General features: G+C 43.0%; 1 protein-coding gene across 1 annotated transcript in view; it reads left to right on the top strand.

Moving 5' to 3' along the window:
• Positions 1–17,150, top strand: part of MED27 (mediator complex subunit 27) — an 84,997-nt gene extending 67,847 nt beyond the window's left edge. The window contains exons 6-8 of the mRNA XM_054646218.2: positions 6,753–6,794; positions 13,871–13,948; positions 16,694–17,150. Coding sequence (XP_054502193.1) covers positions 6,753–6,794; positions 13,871–13,948; positions 16,694–16,828 — 255 coding nt within the window. The 3' untranslated portion in view covers positions 16,829–17,150. The remainder of the gene's footprint in view (positions 1–6,752; positions 6,795–13,870; positions 13,949–16,693) is intronic.
• Positions 17,151–20,633: the final 3,483 nt, after the last annotated feature.

The following is a 20,633-nucleotide window of genomic DNA, read 5'->3' as shown; positions in this document are numbered from 1 at the left end:
GGCCTGTCTGCAAGCAGAGGGTGTTGTTCCATCAAAAGGGGATCACCTTCAGCTGGCCACACCATTGTTTTCCAGTTGTTCAGTAACTGAGGTATCTCAGAGCTTGCTTTTATTTCAATCTCACTTATAGTTTCCATATTCTCAAAATCTTGTGCCAGGCAATCATATTTATAAGGCTTTCCTGTTCCATCTTCCCCAACACCCTTCACCCAGGATTTTTCTCCTGGAAAGCTGAGAAGCCTCAGAGAAAAAGGAAAACAAATTCTTATCTCATTTGCTTCTCCTGTGTTGTGCTCACATGAGGAATGTGAGATTGTTTACTCACAGGTGATTGTTTTGTTGGTTTCTGCTGTGGGTTGTTTTCACTCTTTGGCCAATCAGTGCCAAGCTGTGTCAGAACTCTGGAGAGAGTAATGAATTTTCATTATTATCTTTTTAGCATTGTGTAAGTATCCTTTCTGTATTCTTTAGTATAGTTTTAGTATAGCATTCTTTAATATAATACAGTATCATAAAATAATAAATTAGCCTTCAAGAACATGGAGTCAGATTCATCATTCCTTCCTGCCACGAGGGGCTCTGCAGGTACAATAGGTCACAGCCTCTCCAGCAGCACTGCACTTCATTTCCATCTGTTTTCATGGCAGAAAACTGGGGTCCCACTGCAGGCACACTGGAAATGCAAAACTGGAAAAAGACTTAGAATGTTTGCACAGTGTTCCAGTTTAAATCTGTCCTGTTTTGCTTAGGTTTTGCATCCCCATATCTCTGAGTTCTTTCTAAGCTCTGAAGCCTTTGCTTGAATTTCTGATTTATCACCTTAGACCTCAGTTGCTGTGTTCATAGCGTCTGCTGAGAAAACATTTTTGCAGTGTACCAGCACATCAACAGCCCAAGGTTCAGCTTTCACTCTTCTGAGAGCCATTGAGAAATCTTGGGCTGGTTTTTTTTGGCTTGATAAACACAACAGAGAGGATCATTGGTAGGTGCTCCTCAAGAATTTGCTTGCCAGCAGCAGCACATCTTGAACAGCAGCTACTACAGCAAGTGTTACCTGTTTCCACAAGTGATTTATTTTGTGAACAGCTCACCCTGCTTGAACCTTGAGATTTCCTGTGCCTGCACACTCTCCATCTGGCTCTCCTCAGCACATCAGGAGATGTTAACAGGACCTGACGGCCTTAGCTCAGCTCAGGTCTCTTTCCAGGGTGGAAGGGTCTCTGTTCCTGAGACATCCACCAGGACTCTCCCTTCCAGTAACAGCACTGAATACCTCCATGTTTCACATTGTCTCTGGAGCTTTCTCTTCTGATTATGAAGCCTATTAAAATAAGAAGTTCATTATATCAAGATGAATATTTGGCACCCATAGGCCATGTTATAATGAGGTGAGACTTCTTTTCCTTTCAGAAGTGATAACTGTGTTTCAGCACACAGAAGCACGTTGTGTGCTGACCCAGAGTTCAGCAGCTCTGAGTCTGAACCTCTGTTCTCTGGGAAAGGCCAGGAGCTGAGCTGCTGAAGGAAACAGTGCAGCTCCATTTTCCAGGTGAGACATTCTTCCTCAAAGGGCGGAGGATTGGCCTAAGAAGTAGTAAAATAAAAATTGCTTAATTTTAATTTGCCTTTTTCAGATAGGCAGGTTTAAATACCAGTTTGCCACAGAAGCAGCTGCTCTCTAGTCCCTGTATATTTGCATATAAATACAGAGCTCCAGCAGCAGCCCCTCTTCACCCCAAGTTCTGCATGGAAGTGAAATGATGGTCTGCTGAGAGAGCACTGAGAGTGTGTGATGGATTCCCATGTCACACTTCATTTGGGTGTGCTCGTTTTCTCTGATGAATCCAGTTTCCTTTGAAGCTCCCTTGAAATACAATAATGCTATATATGCTGAAAAGCTAAGTAAGGAGTTCCTTTCTGAAACTCAGCATCTGGCACTGGGATTCTGTTCAGCTCAAGGTGAACTCTCCTGGGAGCTGCACATTGTTCCTCTGCCATCGTTTGCTGCCAGGGGACAGCAGGGCTTGCCAAGGCCAGCTCTGGGCACGGGGCACTAACCTTTGCCTGCTGTCAGGAGGGAGCAGTTCTGCTCCTCCAGAGCATTGCTGTTAACACCTGGCTTATTTCTTGCTTTAAGCCAGTCTGCAGGGGAGTCTGTTCTCTACTCATTTAGCTTTGTGTCCAACCCTGGGCTCTGTCACTGCTCCTGCAAGGATGCACCAACCTGTGACCTTTACGTGGCACTTTGCTATTCCAGTGGGCATCCCAGAGATTTTGCAAACTTGAAGGTCTCTGTTTTAGGTATAAATAGGAACATTTCATTTGACTGAAGTAGAATTGGAGTTGGAGCCACTTAAATCATGAGCAAATTTGGCTTGGAAGATTAAATAAATGCGTAGTTTGCTAGTTTTGCCAACTGGAGCACATATTGACAAACAGTGAGCTCCTTTTTTTTTGTCACTAATTAACTACTCTGGTAATTGGAGAATAAGAATTAAGATTGTGCTCTCACAATGATTTGCTTTCCTTATTGTGCCTGCTGGGAATGAGCGATTGCAGTCAGTTAGGAACAGAGTCCATTGCAATTCCTTCCCTGTCACAACAGATGCTGTTGGGAAGGTACTTCAGTGAGGCTTCTACACCATTCTGGCTTCTCAGTTGCTAGCCTGATAGCATGAAAAATGCACCAGCATTAAGGAGAAGCACACAAAAAAAGTAAGAAAAAGATCAGTGAGGATCATCCTTATTAAATAACAGAAATATGGAGAACCCTCAGGAACACAGTAGGCGGTGATAATTTTTCCAGGGAGCAGTTTACACAGTCATTGTTGATTTGGGACTTAGCTTATGTATTCCTAGGAAACATTTAATATTTGTAAACAACAGGGAGATAGGAAATTAGGTGCTAACATGCAATATGGCAATGCTGAAGTGCCTCTTTTCTGTAAGGCACGCTGAAGAAGGGACACTGGAAAAATCTTCTTTGCACTTAAATAACTGGATGAGGGTCTGTTGAGTCACCCTCCAAACTGCACACATTGGAAAGGCCTTTAAGTACAAAAAGTGAAATTCAGTGGAAGAAGACTTTTCACAAGTAGAGGGGGGTTTGGGGCAACCAGATGTATTTAGTGGTATTTAAAAAAGGAGAACTGGCCATCACTGGAAGACTGGTCACACAGACACTAAGTGAGAAATGGACTGTGCACAGAAGAGGCCAAAGTTTTCCCCTCTGATCAGAGCAGTCATCATTTGTTACTGAAAATACACTGGTTTTTAGCAAATTCTACATTGCTGGGAATAGAAAAGGAAGAGACAAGTGCAAACAGCAGAGCTGTTGAGACTCCTCTGTTCCTTCAGTCAGGCAAGTCTGGCAAAAAAACCCCAAATCTGGGTTTTTCTCCTGGTTGTGGAGCTGCACAGTGACACACCAGCAGTTACCCAGGAAAGCTGACATGGCATTTTCCAGGTTGCTTTATCTTGCTGTGTGCTCACACATTGAGCTGTGCAGGTTGACAGGTGCCTACATGACAGCCTCACGTGGTCTCTGCTGAAGTCTCCCTAAATTGGGTTCTCCCTCTCATACATTTAAATACTTTCAAAATTAAGGTGAAAGAGCAGAAGTTTTAAGCTTGCAGTGAGTAAAATAACCAGCCATTCTGGGTTTTTTTTTTTTTTCAAGCTTTGCTTATACAGACAGAATCATTGCATTTCTTAAGTGCCTCGTGTACCTCTCTCGTGAATTATTCACAGACCCTGCAGAATGTCTTTGCCAAGCTGCCAGCTGCATAACTTGGACATTTTTGGTGCCACTTTGCAAAAACAATAAGTGAGATCTGGCAGGCTCTGACATGTCGTGGGTGCTGGACCTGCTCACAGTTGCTGTTGCTCACCATCCTAACCCTTCATGTCCACCACAGACTGATGCATTTTAATTACCCTCATGATTTTAGTGGTGGCACAGTGCCACCCTTAATTTCAGACTGTGACATGCTTGTTGTGCATTGAAATTTAACCATGGATGGTAATTAATTACTAGTGTTTTCCTGATTCCTGACTAAATGAAGCTATGCAGCTCATCTTCACAGGGCAGCTGAGTCATCGGTCTGCCAACAAAAAAATCATATTGGGATTTTTTTTGGCATGATAATACCATGCTTTTCTTTGGATGCAGAGACCAAGAACCACCCTGGCAGGGCATGTGGGCACTAGCCAAATTCCTGTTTTGCATCCCTTAGACTTAACTAAAGAAACATAAGTGTCTCTGTTGAATTCTCATGTTCAGGAACTTGGGTTATGTTAATGCTATGGCTTCATTAATTACCCCATATCAATAAGAAAAGGCAGCTTTTAGCCTCCTAGCGTAAGAGAGGAGAAGAAATAGTAGTATCAAAGGAAAGCTTCAAAGACAGGCAGAGCTGTCTCTGGGGTAATTTCTGATCCCTGCATTCTCACCACTTCAAAGCTGGCTGTGTGTGTGTTTGGGTGAAGGGGGGGGTTGAATCTGATTTCTCTAATAAGTGTTGGCACCGGACCTGTTTGATATGGGATGCAGGGAACATTCTGGTTTGTTATCGCCTTTGAAATCGCTCCGCGACCTTCAGCAAACGGCCTCTTGTTCCAGCTGCTGGGGCTGGCTGGGGAGAGGGGCACTGGGGAGAGAAAGCCCCTGTTTAATTCACATGCAGAGGATGCCCTGAAATTGTGCTTTCAGCAGTTTTTTAGTTACAAATGTGTGTCTTGATTGAAAGTGAAAAGTTGAAGAATAATAGACCTATAACGATGCATTCTTTAATCTGCCTCTGCCTTAATCCTCAGTTTCAGGAGGGAAAGGTGGGCACTCATTTAAGATGTATGCAAGGAGCAGGGGCTAGTGGCTTTTTCTTTCTTTCTTTTTTCTTTCTTCCTTTTTTAACATGGATAACATCACGTCTGTAAGACAGGCATTCATTACTTTTTCAGCTTTCCCATCTCCATGCCAACTAATGAACATTCAGAACCTGTTGGACTCATCTTAAAGCAGCATCTGAAGTGGACTTTTTTTTTTGAGCCTAACTAGAGAGGATCACATACTTGGTTTGATCAGTGGAGATTAGCAAACCATCTATACATTCCAATTACAGCAACTCTGCAGTCAAAGAAAAGCTGTAAATTACATTAAAACAGGATGGTTTTTTAAAAAAATATACATTAAATTTTTATTTTCAAATGTCGGCCTTTCTAATCTGGAAGTGCCGTGCTGCCTTCCCAGGTGGGATAATAAATCAAGCTTGGGTCAAGGTCTGAATGCTGATGTTCAGAGGGGTTCTTGATCTCACCCCAAGAGCCAGGAAATGTTACCAGGTTTGAAGGGAGGTGCCTCGGGGTACTCCTGTCCCCATCCAGCCTGGAGAAGGCATTGGGACATTGAGACATCAGCTGGCTTTTGTCTCAGGGCAAGGTCAGCAGTGCTGAGCCGTGAAACATCGATCCTGGAGCAGCTTCTGAAGTTTTAGCATCATCCTGTCCCCTCTGAGCTCTGGGGACTCAGGAGTCACTGCTGGGCAGGATTTGGACATGGGCCACTTCACACTGCTGCTCCTACAAGAGTGAGAGCTTTTAGCATTCTGACCATTTTTAGCATGGTGAATTAATCACTTGGACTCAGCATCCTTCCCCCTCGCTTCCCTCACCTCCCTCTAATGTGTTTTACTCACTTCACATGACTTCCTTCATTTCAGACTCTTTTTGTGCCTTGAGAGTCTTGTACTGTCAGTTGGAATGTATGGGCACCTAAGGCAGAGCTGAAACAATCAGTTGTACCAGAAAAAGAGAGAACCCCCCTTGTGAGAACACGTGTGTCCAACCCTGGTATCAGGCACTAGAGGAGCTACCCCTGCTTCATAAATTCACTCAGAAGTTCTTCTGTCCAGACTGAGATTCCTGAGATTAATGCTTTATCAAACACCTTTCCTGTGACAAGTTCTGTGCATACAGAATTGTTGAGTACACTGGGATCTGTTGGAAAAAAAAGTGATTTGCAAGTCTGGGATTGATGGAAGCTCCTCTTGTTTTTCCCTGCTGCTTTTCCTTGGCAGAGTGTGAGATGTTCCACAGGACTAGCTAAGAGAGCATTGATGTGTCAGTAGGAATTGTTAAACACCAGAGCCACTGGGTTAAGAAATCTTAAATTTCAATTTTGTTCTTTCAGTTTGTGTGTAGCTGAGCACACGTTGAAGTCATGGATGCGTGCAGTTATCTACAACCTTAAATCTCTCTTAGTGTGATTTTTGTCTGCAAATGTAAATGCAGTTTCCTGAGGGATGTTTTATTTAGCCCCAGTAGACCCAAAGCTTTGGCTTAATTCAGCTAAACGCTCTTTGTGTCGTTTGTAACTGAATCACTTATTCAACACAAGACAAGCATAAACTTGATAAAAATGCCCTCATTTTAGAAACACACTCAAGCTGATGAATATTTGCATAGATCAGCCACAACCCCATACAAATGAAGATTTTGCTTTTTTAAAGAGAACTCATTAATTCAACAGGTCTTGTATGTATGATTTTTTATTGAAACTCTGCTGAACTGTGTTCACTCTCCATTGCAATACAAAGGAAATCTTGTGTTATTAATTCCCTTTCTTGGATTGCAACATAAGGGCAAGGGGTCAAAAGAATGAACTCAGAGATGCATCTTTGTTGATCCATTTTCTCTCCAAAGCTGCTTCTTTATCTGTAGTAATATATAACTTTTTTCTTTTTTTCCTACTGTAGCTTGACATATGGTCTAAATCCAACTATCAAGTTTTTCAGAAGGTAAGTCTCACATCATTTCTCTCTACCTAAGGCACATATGTGGAATTGATTTTAAATATCTGGGCCCTTATGTTAAATAATTCAGAATTTATTCTTTGTCATCACAACTTGCAAATAGCAAACAAATAATCTGTAATGATGGAAAACTGTGAGTAGAAAAGAAGATCACTTCAAGTGTTATTTAATTTGGATTTATTTCCCATCACAGTTCCAGTCCATGGTTTGGAATAGGAGATCAGAGATTATACTACACTAGTCTTAAAATTTCATGAGAAATCAGTGTAAATCTTTTGGGGGGGAAAGGACTGTTTCAGGTTCATTTGGATTTTGCTTTGTTGTTTTCATTGGGGTTTGTTCCCTCACATTCCTGAGAATTTGAGTTTAATAAATCAGTGGAACCCCCTTTCCAAAATGAGTTTGTAAATATTTTCCATGGCATTATTTTTGCCTGCCCTTCTTCCCATGGTGATGTAAGCCAGAGGAGGGACTTACTGGAATAAATGTTGTGCCATAAAGTAAGAGAAGCCTGATGAGAGAATGGCAGCAATAAAAATAAAACTGCTAAGAAGGTTAAAGTGTATTTTAGAAAGATCTATATCTTGCTATTTTCAAGGAAGGGAAGATTTCTCTTTGAAGGCCTCTTGTCAGAATGCTGTAAGTTCACATTGATCCAAGTTTAAATTCCAGTTTCCCTTCCCTCAAGCCCCAGTTCAAGGAGCTGGAGCCTCCAGCTGCTGCTCTGGCTCCTTTCATCCTCCTTTGGAGTTTGTGAAGCAAATGGGGGTCAGGGACTCGAAAGAGCTTAAAAACAGGGGTCAAAACTCTGGCATCTTGGCTGTGCTCCCTTCCAAGGTTTCAGAGGCAGGCAGGAGGGGAGGATGCTGACCTGGGACATTGCCCTGCTGCAGATCAAAGCACAGCTTTTGGGGAGCTGCCTTGCTCTCCCTTCTCTGCCTGGCATTAAAGCGAATTTTTGCTGCAGTTGATTCTTCACACCCCGGAGATTTAGTGGTTGAAATATTCTTTCTATTTTTGCATCAAGTAGGGTAATAGAGCAGGAAGTAAAGCAGCATTTGTTTATCAGCCTGCTTTAAAGTGATTTTTGCAGTGGAATAAATGTAAGGTTCTGGGATGACCTGCATCATCTCCATTTCCCAGTGTGTGTGTGTGTGTGTTTGGTTGTACACTCATTTTGTGTGTCCTCCTGGATGTTTTTGTTTAGAATAACTTGCTTAAATTTGTGTTAAATGATAATAAATAATCAGGTTTTGATGATATAATTGTCTGTAGCAAGATAACAGAGTTCAGTAATGTCCAGTTTGCTTAGATGTCCATGTTAGGGACTCAGGGTGCATAAATAAGTGGAATAAATTTCCCTTCATGTCCAGGTGATGCTTTAGAGCAGAAACTAGAAGAGATCAGTGAGAAAACATAAAATACCCCTCTTCCTGCTGCCTCCCTGGCTGCAGTATGGATAAATGAGAATCTTTGTTCTCTTCCTAAGTTCCTGTTGTCCATTTTTCTCTTGATAAATACCAAATTATTCATATTTACCAAAAAAATAAAAACCAACCCAGAAAGACTTCAGGGAAAAGGTGTTTTGTGACCAGCTGAACAAGTGTCTGTGGGGGGTTTTTATAGTAGTTTTATAGATTTTGTTGCTGGCTCTGTCACTGTGTTACCTTGGACAGCTTCACCTCTCTTCGGCTGAGTTTCTCATCCCTCAGGCTGGGATAATATTTGCTGACTTCACAGGAGCTCTCACTGAATTGGTTGCATAGAGCTCCCAGATTCTTGCCTGAGAAATGTGATAAAAATGGAAGGTGATGGCAGCTTCTAATCAATAGGTGGTGTAGATTGAGCTGATAGTTGAAGAAGTTAAGGCTGAGACCCACGTCAAGTTTTCAAACAGGTGACAGAAAGTGCTGTGGTTCAGCATAGTAAATTCTCTGTGGTGCAGTGCTTGGTTTGATTTCCTCTTTATTCTCTAAAGCTGCACTTGTGTCTATTTGTAATACCCAGGAGTGGTGATTTAGGAGTAGCAAAATGAAGGAAATAGATAAAATAGTGTTACAGAAACTATCACACTCTGTTACCAGGGTAGGATCTGTACTGCAGGATTTTCTGAACAAATGTTTTCATGCCACTAAAAAATCATGAGTAAATGTGTCAGAGCACATCTGAATGTTCTTGAAATGTGTTTCTCATGGCAGTCACCAGTATGGCAATGTGGAAAAAGGAAAAATAGGGATGAGTAACTGCTGCCCCCATGGAGGAGGCTGAGCAGCCCTTTCTGCTGCCTGTAAATGTACAGAAGGACAGGGCTGTTCCTCTTTAAAACCCCAACCAAGTCCCCAAAATCTGTCTTCAATGATAATACAAATAAAACATCTGGAGTTCCCCAGATCCCTGCCTGGGGGAGCTGCAGTCCTGTCAGATCCTCACAGGGTTGCAGCACAACTTTGTAGGACCAGAGACCTCTGATCTTCAATCCAACCCTGTCAAACCAAGCTAAATTTGTCCTGACTTTTTGTTTGCAAACATTGGCTGTGTCAGCAAGGCTTTTCTCTCTCCTCCTTAGTGGGCAGGGGACCTGGGTGTGTGTGATTTGATGGGGGCCAGCTCCTGGAGGGCCATTTCTGTTCCAGTGTACACTCATTTTCCCAGTTCCCTGGAGACTTCCTAAATCTGCTCCTGGGGTGAACAAACCTTACAGGCACTGAATGCAGCAGCAGGGTTAGATCCAGAGAATGGAGCTGGGAAATAAGAGAGGGGAATGCTGAAAGGGCAGAAGCACAAGGAGCAGAGAAAAGGTTTTTCAGGCTTCCATGTTGGTGTGACATTTAAACTCCACAGGAAGAGCAAATGTTTTCATCTTAAACCTCCTAATTTTAACACCTTGTGCCTCTTGATCCACTAAAGCAAGAGGAGGAATAAAGCAGGAAATAAGGAAAGATTTTGAGGCTTAAATCCTGGTATACATGAAGGCTGAATAATTCTAGTTATTGTGCAGATAGTTCAAAATTCTAATTGTAAAGAATGGTGCCATGTTCATAACTTGGCATTCAAAAAAAGAAGGAAGAATATAGAATTTTGGGGCTGCTGTGAGGGGATCAAACTGGGAGATGGTGTCAAACAGCTGCTCAGTTAAGAGCAGCTTAGCTGGTGTTGCTGGGTACTATAAGGAGTTGGCTGTTTAAATCATATACAAAAGCTTTAAACCCATTTATTTCATTCTGATCTCCGAGTTCCATCCTTATTTTCACCTAAACAGTCTCACCAGTTCTAGCAATGCCACAAACTGCTTGTGTTTTTGCTTGATCTGCTTCTCCCCAAAGCAGATTTTCACCAGAACTTGGAGAAGCTGTTTGTGAGCCCTGTGATCCCAAAGTGCTGGCATTTTCAGCAGCACAAGGGCACATAAGTATTGTAATGTATGAAGATGTATTCTTGTCAATAATCTGAGAGTGAGATCACATGCAGGATGAATGCATGCATGAGACAGAGCGTGGGCTCTGCTGCTGCTGCTGCTGCTGCTCAAGGAGAGGAGCTGGGCTGCTCCAGGGTCACCTGGGCAGCATCAGCCCCTGCCTCTCCTCAGAGACCTCCTGCAGTGAAATAAAACCTCTGGGACTCAGTCCCAATAAGCAGAACAAGCAAAATAATAACTAAACACTGCAAGCTCTGAAAACAACGGATAAATGCTGTTTTTCAGAGGAGTCTGGTGGTGCTTTCCTGAACTGGGGAAGGGTGTGTGGAGATTTGTGTGAGTTTCTCAGTGCCTGTTCCATCCATCATCCTTCCCAGCACCTCTCAGGCACCACATTCTGTGCTCCACATTCCCTCCAGAGAGCCTCAGATCTGTTCCTGGAGAGAAGATTGAGTAATGGGAATCCTTGGAAATGAACAAAGGCATTCGTGCAGTTTTCCACGTTATAAAAGATCTAAACACTAATAAAATAACTTCCTTTTTTTTTTTCTTTCCCTCAGTGCTGTGATCAGCCTTCACAGCTCATTGCTACAGGCTACTGTTAAGGCCATGAACTTACAAGGGTTTGGAAAAAAAAAAATTAAAAACCTTTCAGGGGATTTAAAGAATCCCTTTATATTAGATGGAGTTGTCAGTGCCATGCTTGAGGGAGTAAACCAGTGAGTGGCAAGGAAAGTTGTGGCTCTTAAAGGAAGTTCTGCACTTACTTTTGAGAGGGATATTTCCTGGCAGTGAGTTGGAATACATGGGGAGAGGGAGCTTTTATAATTCAGCCATGTGATGGTTTTTATTGGGCCAGGTATAGCTGCATTCACCTGGTCAGTGGTGGAGCAAAGCTGTGCCTTAGGTCTTTGCTTTTGTGCTGCTTTTCCCACTTACAGGAAGCACTTGCTCAGCTTTCTCCACCTGTAATTTGGATAATTTAAAATTTTTAATGGATTTTCCAGCTTTGGGAATGCTGTATGACTATCCAGTGTCATCAAAGCCCAATAAAGCCATTTTTGGATGTGTCACCTTTGGAAAACTCAGTACTGATCCAATGCATTACAACTCTTCCTGGGAAAAATTGAGACTTTTTGCCAAATTTGTTTTTTCCATGTCACTGAAATCTCTTTTCCTCAGTCTCCAAGTGCTTAGTTCAACAATGGCTATTTTATTCAGCAGAATTTTGCTGCAGGAGATTGCCTTGTTTTTCCTTCTTTTTTTAGACAAGAAACACAAGTGCTTTTCAATAGATGAATTGTGAAATATTGAGCTCTTCTGTAAGATCTCTTGAAAATCCATTTCAAGGTCCAGAGCAGAGCTATCCCAATCGATGTGTGCTCCCCTGAATATGTTTCCCTAAAAAAAAAAAAAAAAAGTAGAGAAATTAGAAAGTGACTGATAACTTAGATAGCAGCAGGTAAGGCACAACGATAAAAGTGGAGTTAATAAAATAAAACCCTGAGATGTACAAAATATCATCCTACACCCAGAATAAATTAGTTTCTGATTCCAGCTTGGCTGGAAGAAAAAGTATGTCCCTTAAGTGAGCTGGCACATCCACAGTTTGTTTTGCTTTGCTTTGGTGTGAAATTGTATTGCCATTAGGAGAGCTGGGTATTGATCTTCTGGGATTATTTTTTGCTTTTCCCCCTCCCCTTTTTTTTCCTTTTTCCTCTTCTTTTTTAATCTCGATCAGTTTGTGTTTTCTCTCATTGTCTGTTCTCTTGGGGGGGTTAAATTCTCCCTCACTCCCATGCCCTGGGCAGTTTATCCACGGCCCAGCTCCTTTCTGTTTGACATCACATTTTTGCTGGGTTGGGAAGGGGTGGGGAGTCATTCCTTTACTTTTCTTCCTCAAATTTGACACCCACTTTGATCTTTTTTAGCTATCAGCTCTTGCTTAGGGTAGAAATTGCCTTCTTTTCGTGCAGAAGGCATTATTAGTGTTCCAGCAATGCTGGGATGGCTTTCATCTCCCCAAGGAATCTCATTATCTTTACATTACAATAGCAACAGCATATGGGCAGCTTTGCCAAAGTGGCCAGTCAATTTAAATTTGTTAATAGCAGTATTTTTTAAGCGACTTCCTTCAGTGCCAAGAGAAAACAACTTTGTTGTTCAGGAGGAAAAAAAGAGAAAAAAAAAAACAAACCACAGTTTGTTAGAAGTAGAAATACAGCAGAAGGAGAACGGCTGCTCATAAATATCTTCAGAACTTCCTATTCTTTGACATGTCTGCTACTATCCTATAAAAGCACCATCTCAAAAAAAAATTCAGATAGCTGGGGGGGCTTCTGAGCACTGCATGAGATGTGTTTAAAAGCAATGGCTGGTTTGAGTTATGCTGTGCTATTAATGCACAGTTCATCACATTATTTCTCATATTTATTTTTACATGGTAACACAGAAATGGCTAAAACAGGCCGAGGTCCTTTTTGTGAATATTTTTTGCAAACTCACCAGGATGTGCAAAGTCCTGAAAGTTTTGCCTTCCAAATGTCAGAATCACATGTGAGTGAGGGAGCTGGGTGTGTGAGAATGGTGGGGAGCAGCTCCTGGGTCTGAAATTAGCAGGAAATCTCAGCACTGGATTCAGACAGCCTGATGTGATGGAGAGCTCTGTGGAGGAAGTTTGTAATGGTGTGAATGAGAGCCTGGCTATACATGGATTTATTCAGGAATATATCTTTGGCAAAACCAGCTCCCTGAATAGCTTCAAGCACGAGCCTCTCTTGTCTCCAGTGAAACTTGGAGTGCTCCAACTCCCATTGCTGGATTGGACTTCACTGCAAATGGGGAGCAACTGGAGCTAGCTGGGAATAGCACTGGGAATTTCAGTTCTCACTTCCTCTTACTCAAAGTTTGCCATAGTCTGTGGACTGGCCCTGAGAAGAGTTCCACTCCCATGCCAGAACTAGAAAATACAATTAAATCCCTCTCTGTAAAGTCATGTGTTTTGTTGGAAGCTTTGACATTACTGATGAGGACCATTGAGATTCATGAGTTGAAATCTGTGAAAGAGTTCTTGTGGTTGTGTTGTTCTTCTGAATTCTTTATTGTCCAGCATAAAGAGTTTTTCCAATAATTTCTTGCATTCAACATGGAATTTCTAAGAAGCAGTAAGCTGTTGACTGTGCTGGTAACAGTTGACAGGCTGAATACTGCTAGAAAAGTGTATCATAACTGTCAGAAACTGCCCCTTCCAGAATAATTTGAAAAATTGTGCTTATTAAAAAAAAAAAAAAAGTCTGTCAGCATTGGTTAGTTTTCCTGATTTTTCTTGTAATTATTCTTGTTATTATAAATACACATTTTATATGTATTGTGCCCATGTGCAATTCCCAGATGTGTGATCTTGCTATGGCTCTGTCTGGGAAATTAAAAAGCTTTTTATCAGAAATCTTTTAGTAATGCAAGTTATTTATAAACCATAATCATATTAATTGATTCCTGATGTCAGAGGAAATGAAACTGAGTAATCTTTGTACTCCCTGGTTTGCTACCTCCCCATGGAATTCATAGTTTTCCTGCAGGCTGACACTGCTTTGTGTGAAATGGGGAGTGAATAAAGGTATTTTCTTTCTCCTTTGGTCTGATGCAGGTGACAGATCATGCAACCACTGCCCTGCTGCACTACCAGCTGCCCCAGATGCCAGATGTGGTGGTCAGGTCTTTCATGGTAAGTCTGTTGGAAAAAACACCTTTTTCCAGCCCAGTTTGAGTGTGTTGGCAGTGATGGACACAGGCAGTTGTGATGCAGCTGGAACTCCCCCAGAGACTGGGATTCTCTGTGTCTCCTACCTGGACAGGGGTGAAGAGCCCATTCCCATTCCCCTGGGGGAACTGGTGTTGGAAAACTGAGCTGGGAATGGCTCTTCTGTCCAGGTCTCAATATTGGCCTGATGATTCCTGTCTGCAAAGGTCAGAACAGGAGGAAAAACTCCCTCAACCAAACTCTGTCCTTTGGGCCAGCCCTTGGACAGTTCCTGCTGTGCAAGTTCTGCATGTACAAAATCTGCTTCCCTGGTAAGAAGAAATTGAAATTCCCAAAATTAGTAATCCAGCTGAGGAGCTTGCCCAGTATGGGAAGGGATGGGCATTATTTACAGCAGGTTCCATTTTGTATCCAAACTTTGTTCCTGTGGGACTGTGTGTACTTAGCCAGCTCAGCAGCAGGTGTTTGGAGAAGCAAGGAAACACTGGAGTATTCAGATCTTCTCTCACTGAATAAAATTAATCCAATACAATTCTACCTTGATGTACAGATTTAAGTTTATCCCCTTTAATTCTTTTTGTATTTAGAATCCTATTTGTGAAATAAACTCGCATAAGAAGCACCCGTGTTGATCAGAGGGTGAATACAAGGAATTAAGATTCAGGATTCCTTCTACCAAGATGAATTTTGGCAGTCAGAGGAGGATTTGGGGAGATTTTCTTTACAATTCAGGCTTTTTCCTCCACTTCCTTCCTTTATGTTGCCCCTTCACCTGGAGCAATGCAGCTGAGACTTTGGGAAACATAAATCTCATTTTGCCATTCACTGTCTTTAGGAGTATTTAGCACCAGTTCTTTTACATCCTTAATTTTCAGTTTGTAATTTCAGAGCAGTCAGGCTCTCCTCCCTGCTGTGCTGGATTGGTTGTTTAATAAAAAGGCCACTAAGATGAGAGATTTGCAAAGTGCATCTTAAAATAATCAGTTTTGAAAGGTGAAAGCAACCATTACTGGTCAGATCCATGTTCAACATGGTCCTGAACATGAGTGTTGAGTAGAACAAGTGGTTTGTGTGAGCCAAGGCCCTGCTGTATTGATCAGAGAAAACACCAAAGCTTCCAACAAAGCAAAACCAGCACAAGTGTCAATATGTTGGGCCTTTCAGCTGTCACTTGTGCAATCCTCATGACAGGATCTTCTGGAGCCCTAATTTTCTGATAGGAATGAAGAACCCATTCCTTTCTTTTCTGTCAACACATGTCCAAAGTGCACAATTTAACTTCATTTACCTATTTTTGTATTATGGCTCAGAAAATTCGATTTCTCAATAGTGCAAGCAAAGCCCATCCAAGCTGAAGTAAATAACAGCAATTTACTTGTAGAGTTGTGCTGCCCTTGTCCCCATATTTACTGCTCAAGCCAGACAAGATCTAGTTCTTCTGGAGGAGAGTTATTGACAGCCCAAGGTTTGGTTGCTATAGAGAAGACTCTGATGAAGATGGAAGGATTTGTTTCAATAAATGCAGCTGACCTCTTCTTTAGAGAACAATTTTCTCTTATCGATGTAATTCAATAGGGCTTTAAATGACAAGATTCATGTGCATCCTTCACAGTATAAATCTGCTGGTCTGGGGTTTTTTTAGTTGTGTATCTCCTTGAGTGGGGAATTGGGTTATGCAATGCTCATTGCTGCGTGTGAAGATGGGAACAACCCATTTCAGAGGCAGGAACTTTGTGAAGGAACATCTGAACTTACCCTGTGTTGTTCAGCACTACTTGTTACTGTCATATTTTCTGAAAAATCCCTTTGCCAGGATTTCTTCTCCTGGGAAGGTGAGAAGCCTCAGCTTCTCCATGTTTTGCTGCTCTGGAATGTGGTCTGGAGATTGTTTATCCAAACATGTGAATTGTTTTTAATCAATGGCCAATTACAGCCAGCTGTGTTGGGCTCTCTGAGTCAGTCACTAGTTTTTATTATTCATTCTTTGTATCCTTCCCTTTCTTTAATATAGTTTTAGTATAGCATTCTTTTAATATAATATAATACAATGAAATAATAAATCAGCCTTCTGAGAACATGGAATCAGATTCTCATCTCTCACCTCGTCCTGGAGACCTCACAAACAGCACAACTACTGGTCTTTTATTTATTTTATATCTATGTAGTCATCAGTGTAATCAGGTTTAAAATGGCTCAGTATTTTTATGAGCAGTGAGTATTGATCCTGAAATCGCATTAGAGAGGAAGTTCATTAGCTGGATGTGGGAGTCCTTCTGTCTTCAGCTCTGGAGAGCCCAGCCTGCAGTGGGAGTGCAGCAGGGGGTGATAGATGGTCATGGCAGGAGACAAACCAACACTCAGCTGGAGAAGGCCCCACCAGGAGGAACAATTACATCCCAGTAAAAATGTGAGGCGTTGCAGCACTCGCCTCCCCTCACAGTTCTGGAGCTGCAAATGCCTCCTGCTCACTGGGCAGGAATTTCTATTAATGAATTTGCTTAAGTGACTAGAAAAGAGATGATTAATAAGTGGGAATTCAGCTCTCCAGTGACCTTGTCATCCTCAGTGTGTTTATAAAATCACCCTGCACCTCACTGGGGCCTGGCCAAAGCACATCCTCTGTCCTTGCTGCTCCCGTTTGACCAGAGTAATGACAAAGGGGAACATCCATATCCAGTTCTCTTTAATTTCTCTCCCTTTTCCTTGCAGACCTGGTTAAGGAGTTACATAAAGCTGTTCCAGGCTCCGTGCCAGCGCTGTGGGAAGTTCCTGCAGGATGGCCTCCCACCCACGTGGAGGGACTTCCGAACCCTCGAGGCTTTCCACGACACCTGCAGGCAGTAGGGGCCCAGGGGAGCCAGCACTGGGCCTTGGGACAGCCCTGGTGGCTCCACTCTGAACCTCCCTGTCCTGAGCAGAGAGGTTGCACTGAAACCTTTGACTCTGGAGCAGCCATCTGCGAGGCACATGTGAGACTGATCCATCCTGCAGGAGAAGCTCTGTGTGTGTGTGTGTGATCTGAAATGGTCTGCCTGAGAAGATCTGGCAGTAATTATCATTACTCCAAACTTTAATGAAAATATCCATTGTACAGTTTACGTTTTGTGACAGAATTTGCAATGCTGAGGACTTTTATAAGCTTGAAATAAATTTTGTATTCTCAAAATTCGTGCTGTTTGTTTCGCTGTTTGGTCAGCAAAACCTTTGGGTTTGGTGTGGATTTTTCAGTGCTGCTCTTTTCTTCAGGAAAACTGGAAACATTTAAACATGCTGAAATGTTGGGAGGGGGAATTGTTGCAAGGCTGCTTATCTGAATGCTGGGGTATTTTTATGGAAGAGGAGATTATGGCATTGATTAAACACAGAATTTCAAAGGCATGTGGCAGCTTGGAAGATGCAGTGTAACTTTCTAAGGCGGGGGGGGAAACAGATGTTTCCCTTTACTGAAATTGTAATGAGAAATGTTAACAAAATCTGCATGTATTAAGTGGTTAGAAAACGTGTGATGAGCAGTGACAGTCGTGTTCTACAACTGAAATAATTCAGCCCTAAAGCAGAGTTTCTGCAGCACAGATATCCAGCGTGTTTCCTAAATGATTTAAAATGTACATGGAACACACTGGAGAAGAGCAGGATCCCTCCCAGCAATCCCTGAGCTTGGAAGGGATGGGAGGGTTCATTCTATGAGCCTCGGCTGCTTTTCCTTTCCCCAGACACAGGGAAGGGTCCCTGCTCCTGTCCCAGCCCGGGGGTGTCATGGGTGAAGTCTCTCCTCTGGTGTTTTGCTCTCCTGTGTCACCCCCTGACAGCCAATTTGATTAATTCCACTCTCATTCCCACCTTTTGCTGCTGCAAACCACAAAGGCTTCAGTAATCAGCTGAGCTGGGAGCTGGGAAGGGGAGCTCTGGAGGACCCTTGGCACTCCATTAGGTGTCAAATAAATGGACAGTGCTGCAGAGTCATTTTTGAGGTTCCTTCTGCCTTTGGACAAGCTTCTGTTGCAGGACTGGCTCATATGAAGGAGAGAGAAATTGAAAGAAATTCCATGTTTATGACTGTGGAGGCACAGCATTGTGTGTGAAGGATGAGAATGTGTGTTTGAGCATGTTAATAATGAGATCTAATTTTTTCTTCCATATTAACATTCCCAGTCACCAAAGAGAAGAATTACCAAAGCAGTGGGATAATGGCCATTTCAAACCCAGCTGCAGCTGGATTACCTAATGAAAACTTTTTGTGCTGTTATTTGACCCAAGCAGCCTTCTCAGTCCAAAGATCAGCCAAGACAGAACAACGTTTGCATCTTGGATGAGCCCAAGCCTTGGAAATAATCAGCCCCACTCTCCATCCTGTTCCTGTGCTAATTAGAAGGCCTGGCTTTCTGATAGCATAAGCATTTTTTTTTTTTTTTTGTTACTATAAAGGTCATAATATGATATCCAACCTGCTTTAGGCACTGCTGGCTGCTCCCTTCTGTTTATGCTTAAATAATGGTGCAGAAAGCAAATCCTGAGGTTCACAAAAGTACCGTGTGTGGAATCGTGTCTTGGCATTTGGAGATAATTAGTTGCAGAAAACAGCGTTGTCCAGGTCTGTTAATTGAGCCTGAAATTTTAAACCTGTAACTGGGGAGTGTGATGGAGAGTCACAGAATTCACTTTTAAGTACCTCAGTACAAAAATAATTTGTTTTACTGAAGTGCAACACAAACCCCTTTGTCACATCCCTTCTCCCTTAACCACAGCAGAGGGGTCAGGATCTTGGAGTTCTGTCCCTGCAGGCCTTGAAGGGCAGGAGGTTGGAATATTTTCCAATATTTGGGGGAGTGAGACTCAGCTCAGGAGTTCCAGCAGTTTGGATTCGGTCTGTGCAGTCCAGAGCCTGGTGGCAGTGCCTGGTTATCCCTGGGATGTGGATTCCCAAGGAAAGCAGAGGCTGCTCTCAGTGTGAGGGCTGGAAGCTGGGAGGTCATTCCTAAGCACAGAGCCATTCTCACAGTCACAGAATTTCTGTGGTTTTTCTCAGTTTTGGATACTGGACATCATAATTATTTTTGTCACCCTTAGAAAGGATGGGTGACCAAAACCAGTTTAATTGAAGAATGAGTGACTTTTCTCTTTTCCACTGGAGTTTGTTGCAGGTATTAAAGCAGTCCCAATCTCTAAGGCAAACACCAAGGGCTGTGATCCATAAGGAGTGGTTGGCTCTCGCCTCTTCCAGAGCATCTTCCAGGCCTGCACTTGTCCTTATCCTCATTTCTGCAAGGCCAGCAGAACCAGGAGTGGCCAAACTGAGCAGAGAAAGAAAAAGAAAGTGATGCTGATGCAGAAACAAGAGCTGCTGTGGTGGCTCTGGCTGTGGCAGAGCTGAATCATCCCAGTGTGGTTGTTCCTGTGCAGGGTCCATCCAGCTCCCTCCTGCTGCAGCCCCTGGCCCTGGGCACTGTCCCTTGGTGTCACCTCCCTGAGCCCAGCCTGCTCCTCTGGCAAGAAATCCCTTCTGTTTTCCCTTTGCAAACCCTTCCTGCTGTGCTCGTGGTGCTGGCGAGTGCTAAAGGTTACAAAATCCATCTTTTTGCTAAGAAAGCAACTTAATTAATGTCCACGTTTCTCTGGTGAAGGGAACCCGCAGCAGATCCGCAGCCGCTCCCCTTTCCCTCCCCAAACTGCTTTAATTTCTCTGCCAATATTGGACAAATGTAACAGGCTGACTTTTTAATTTTCTACTCCCAGGTCTCCCTTGTCCCCTCATGCATTTTTCATCACAGCTCATGGCTCCCTCCCCGCCTGCCCTGTGAAAAATATTGATCGACTGATTAAGCCATCAAGCCATGGCAAACAACTTTAATTTTCTAACCAAAGCCTTTTAGTTCTCTTTCCTTTCTTGTATATTTGTTGCCTTTTCCCAAAGTTTTTAACGTCTGCCCAGAAACAAATACATTTTTTGCATTAGGCTCTGGGTTAACTGGTGCTGTGCAGCAGCCAGAGGAATCCACAGGGAAGGTTTTTACCCAGGAATGCAGCAAGAGAGTGAGTGCTGTTGGTGTGGTCCCATTTCAAAGCTAAACCTTTTAGAGAAGGGCTTCAAGAACATGTAGGAAAGGTTTCCCTTTCCTCTTCGGCCTCTCCCAAACAGCTTTAAATTTTAAGAGTGAGTGGAATCCCATCACAGCAATGCAGCAGCTCTGGCCACACCAACGGGGCTCTGGGTACCTGACAGGGCTCCTGCAGCTTCTTCTACCCCAAATTTACATCCTTGGCTAAACTCCCTGAAGGCTTCATCCACCCCATGCTCCAAAAGCCACTGGAATTCTGCAAATGTGAGAGCTGGGTTGCCTTGTAGAGCACTTTGAAGGCCTGATGATGATGAATCCCAGCGCTGGCAGGTGGGTAAAAGCATCTTTCTTGCAAACTCAGAACGTGGTTTCAGTGAGGCTTGTCAGAATCGCTCTGTGGGTTTGCAAATTGCTTTTCAAGGTAGAAATGCAGCTTAAATATGAGGATATTTGTCTCTCAGTAGCAGCCTCTGTGTTGTGCTGTGGTGCTGCAGCCCTGGTTGGGGTGAGCAGGACTGGGGGTTCTGGTGTGCAGCAGGATCCCCATCCTGAGCGTTCTCTCCACAGCTTGTTCGGGTGTCTCCAGAGCTGTG

The sequence above is a fragment of the Agelaius phoeniceus genome, chromosome 21 (genome assembly GCF_051311805.1).
Source record: "Agelaius phoeniceus isolate bAgePho1 chromosome 21, bAgePho1.hap1, whole genome shotgun sequence".
Classification (NCBI taxonomy): domain Eukaryota; kingdom Metazoa; phylum Chordata; class Aves; order Passeriformes; family Icteridae; genus Agelaius; species Agelaius phoeniceus.
Note: the sequence above shows the minus strand (reverse complement) of the source record. Positions and strands in the feature narration are given on the sequence as shown.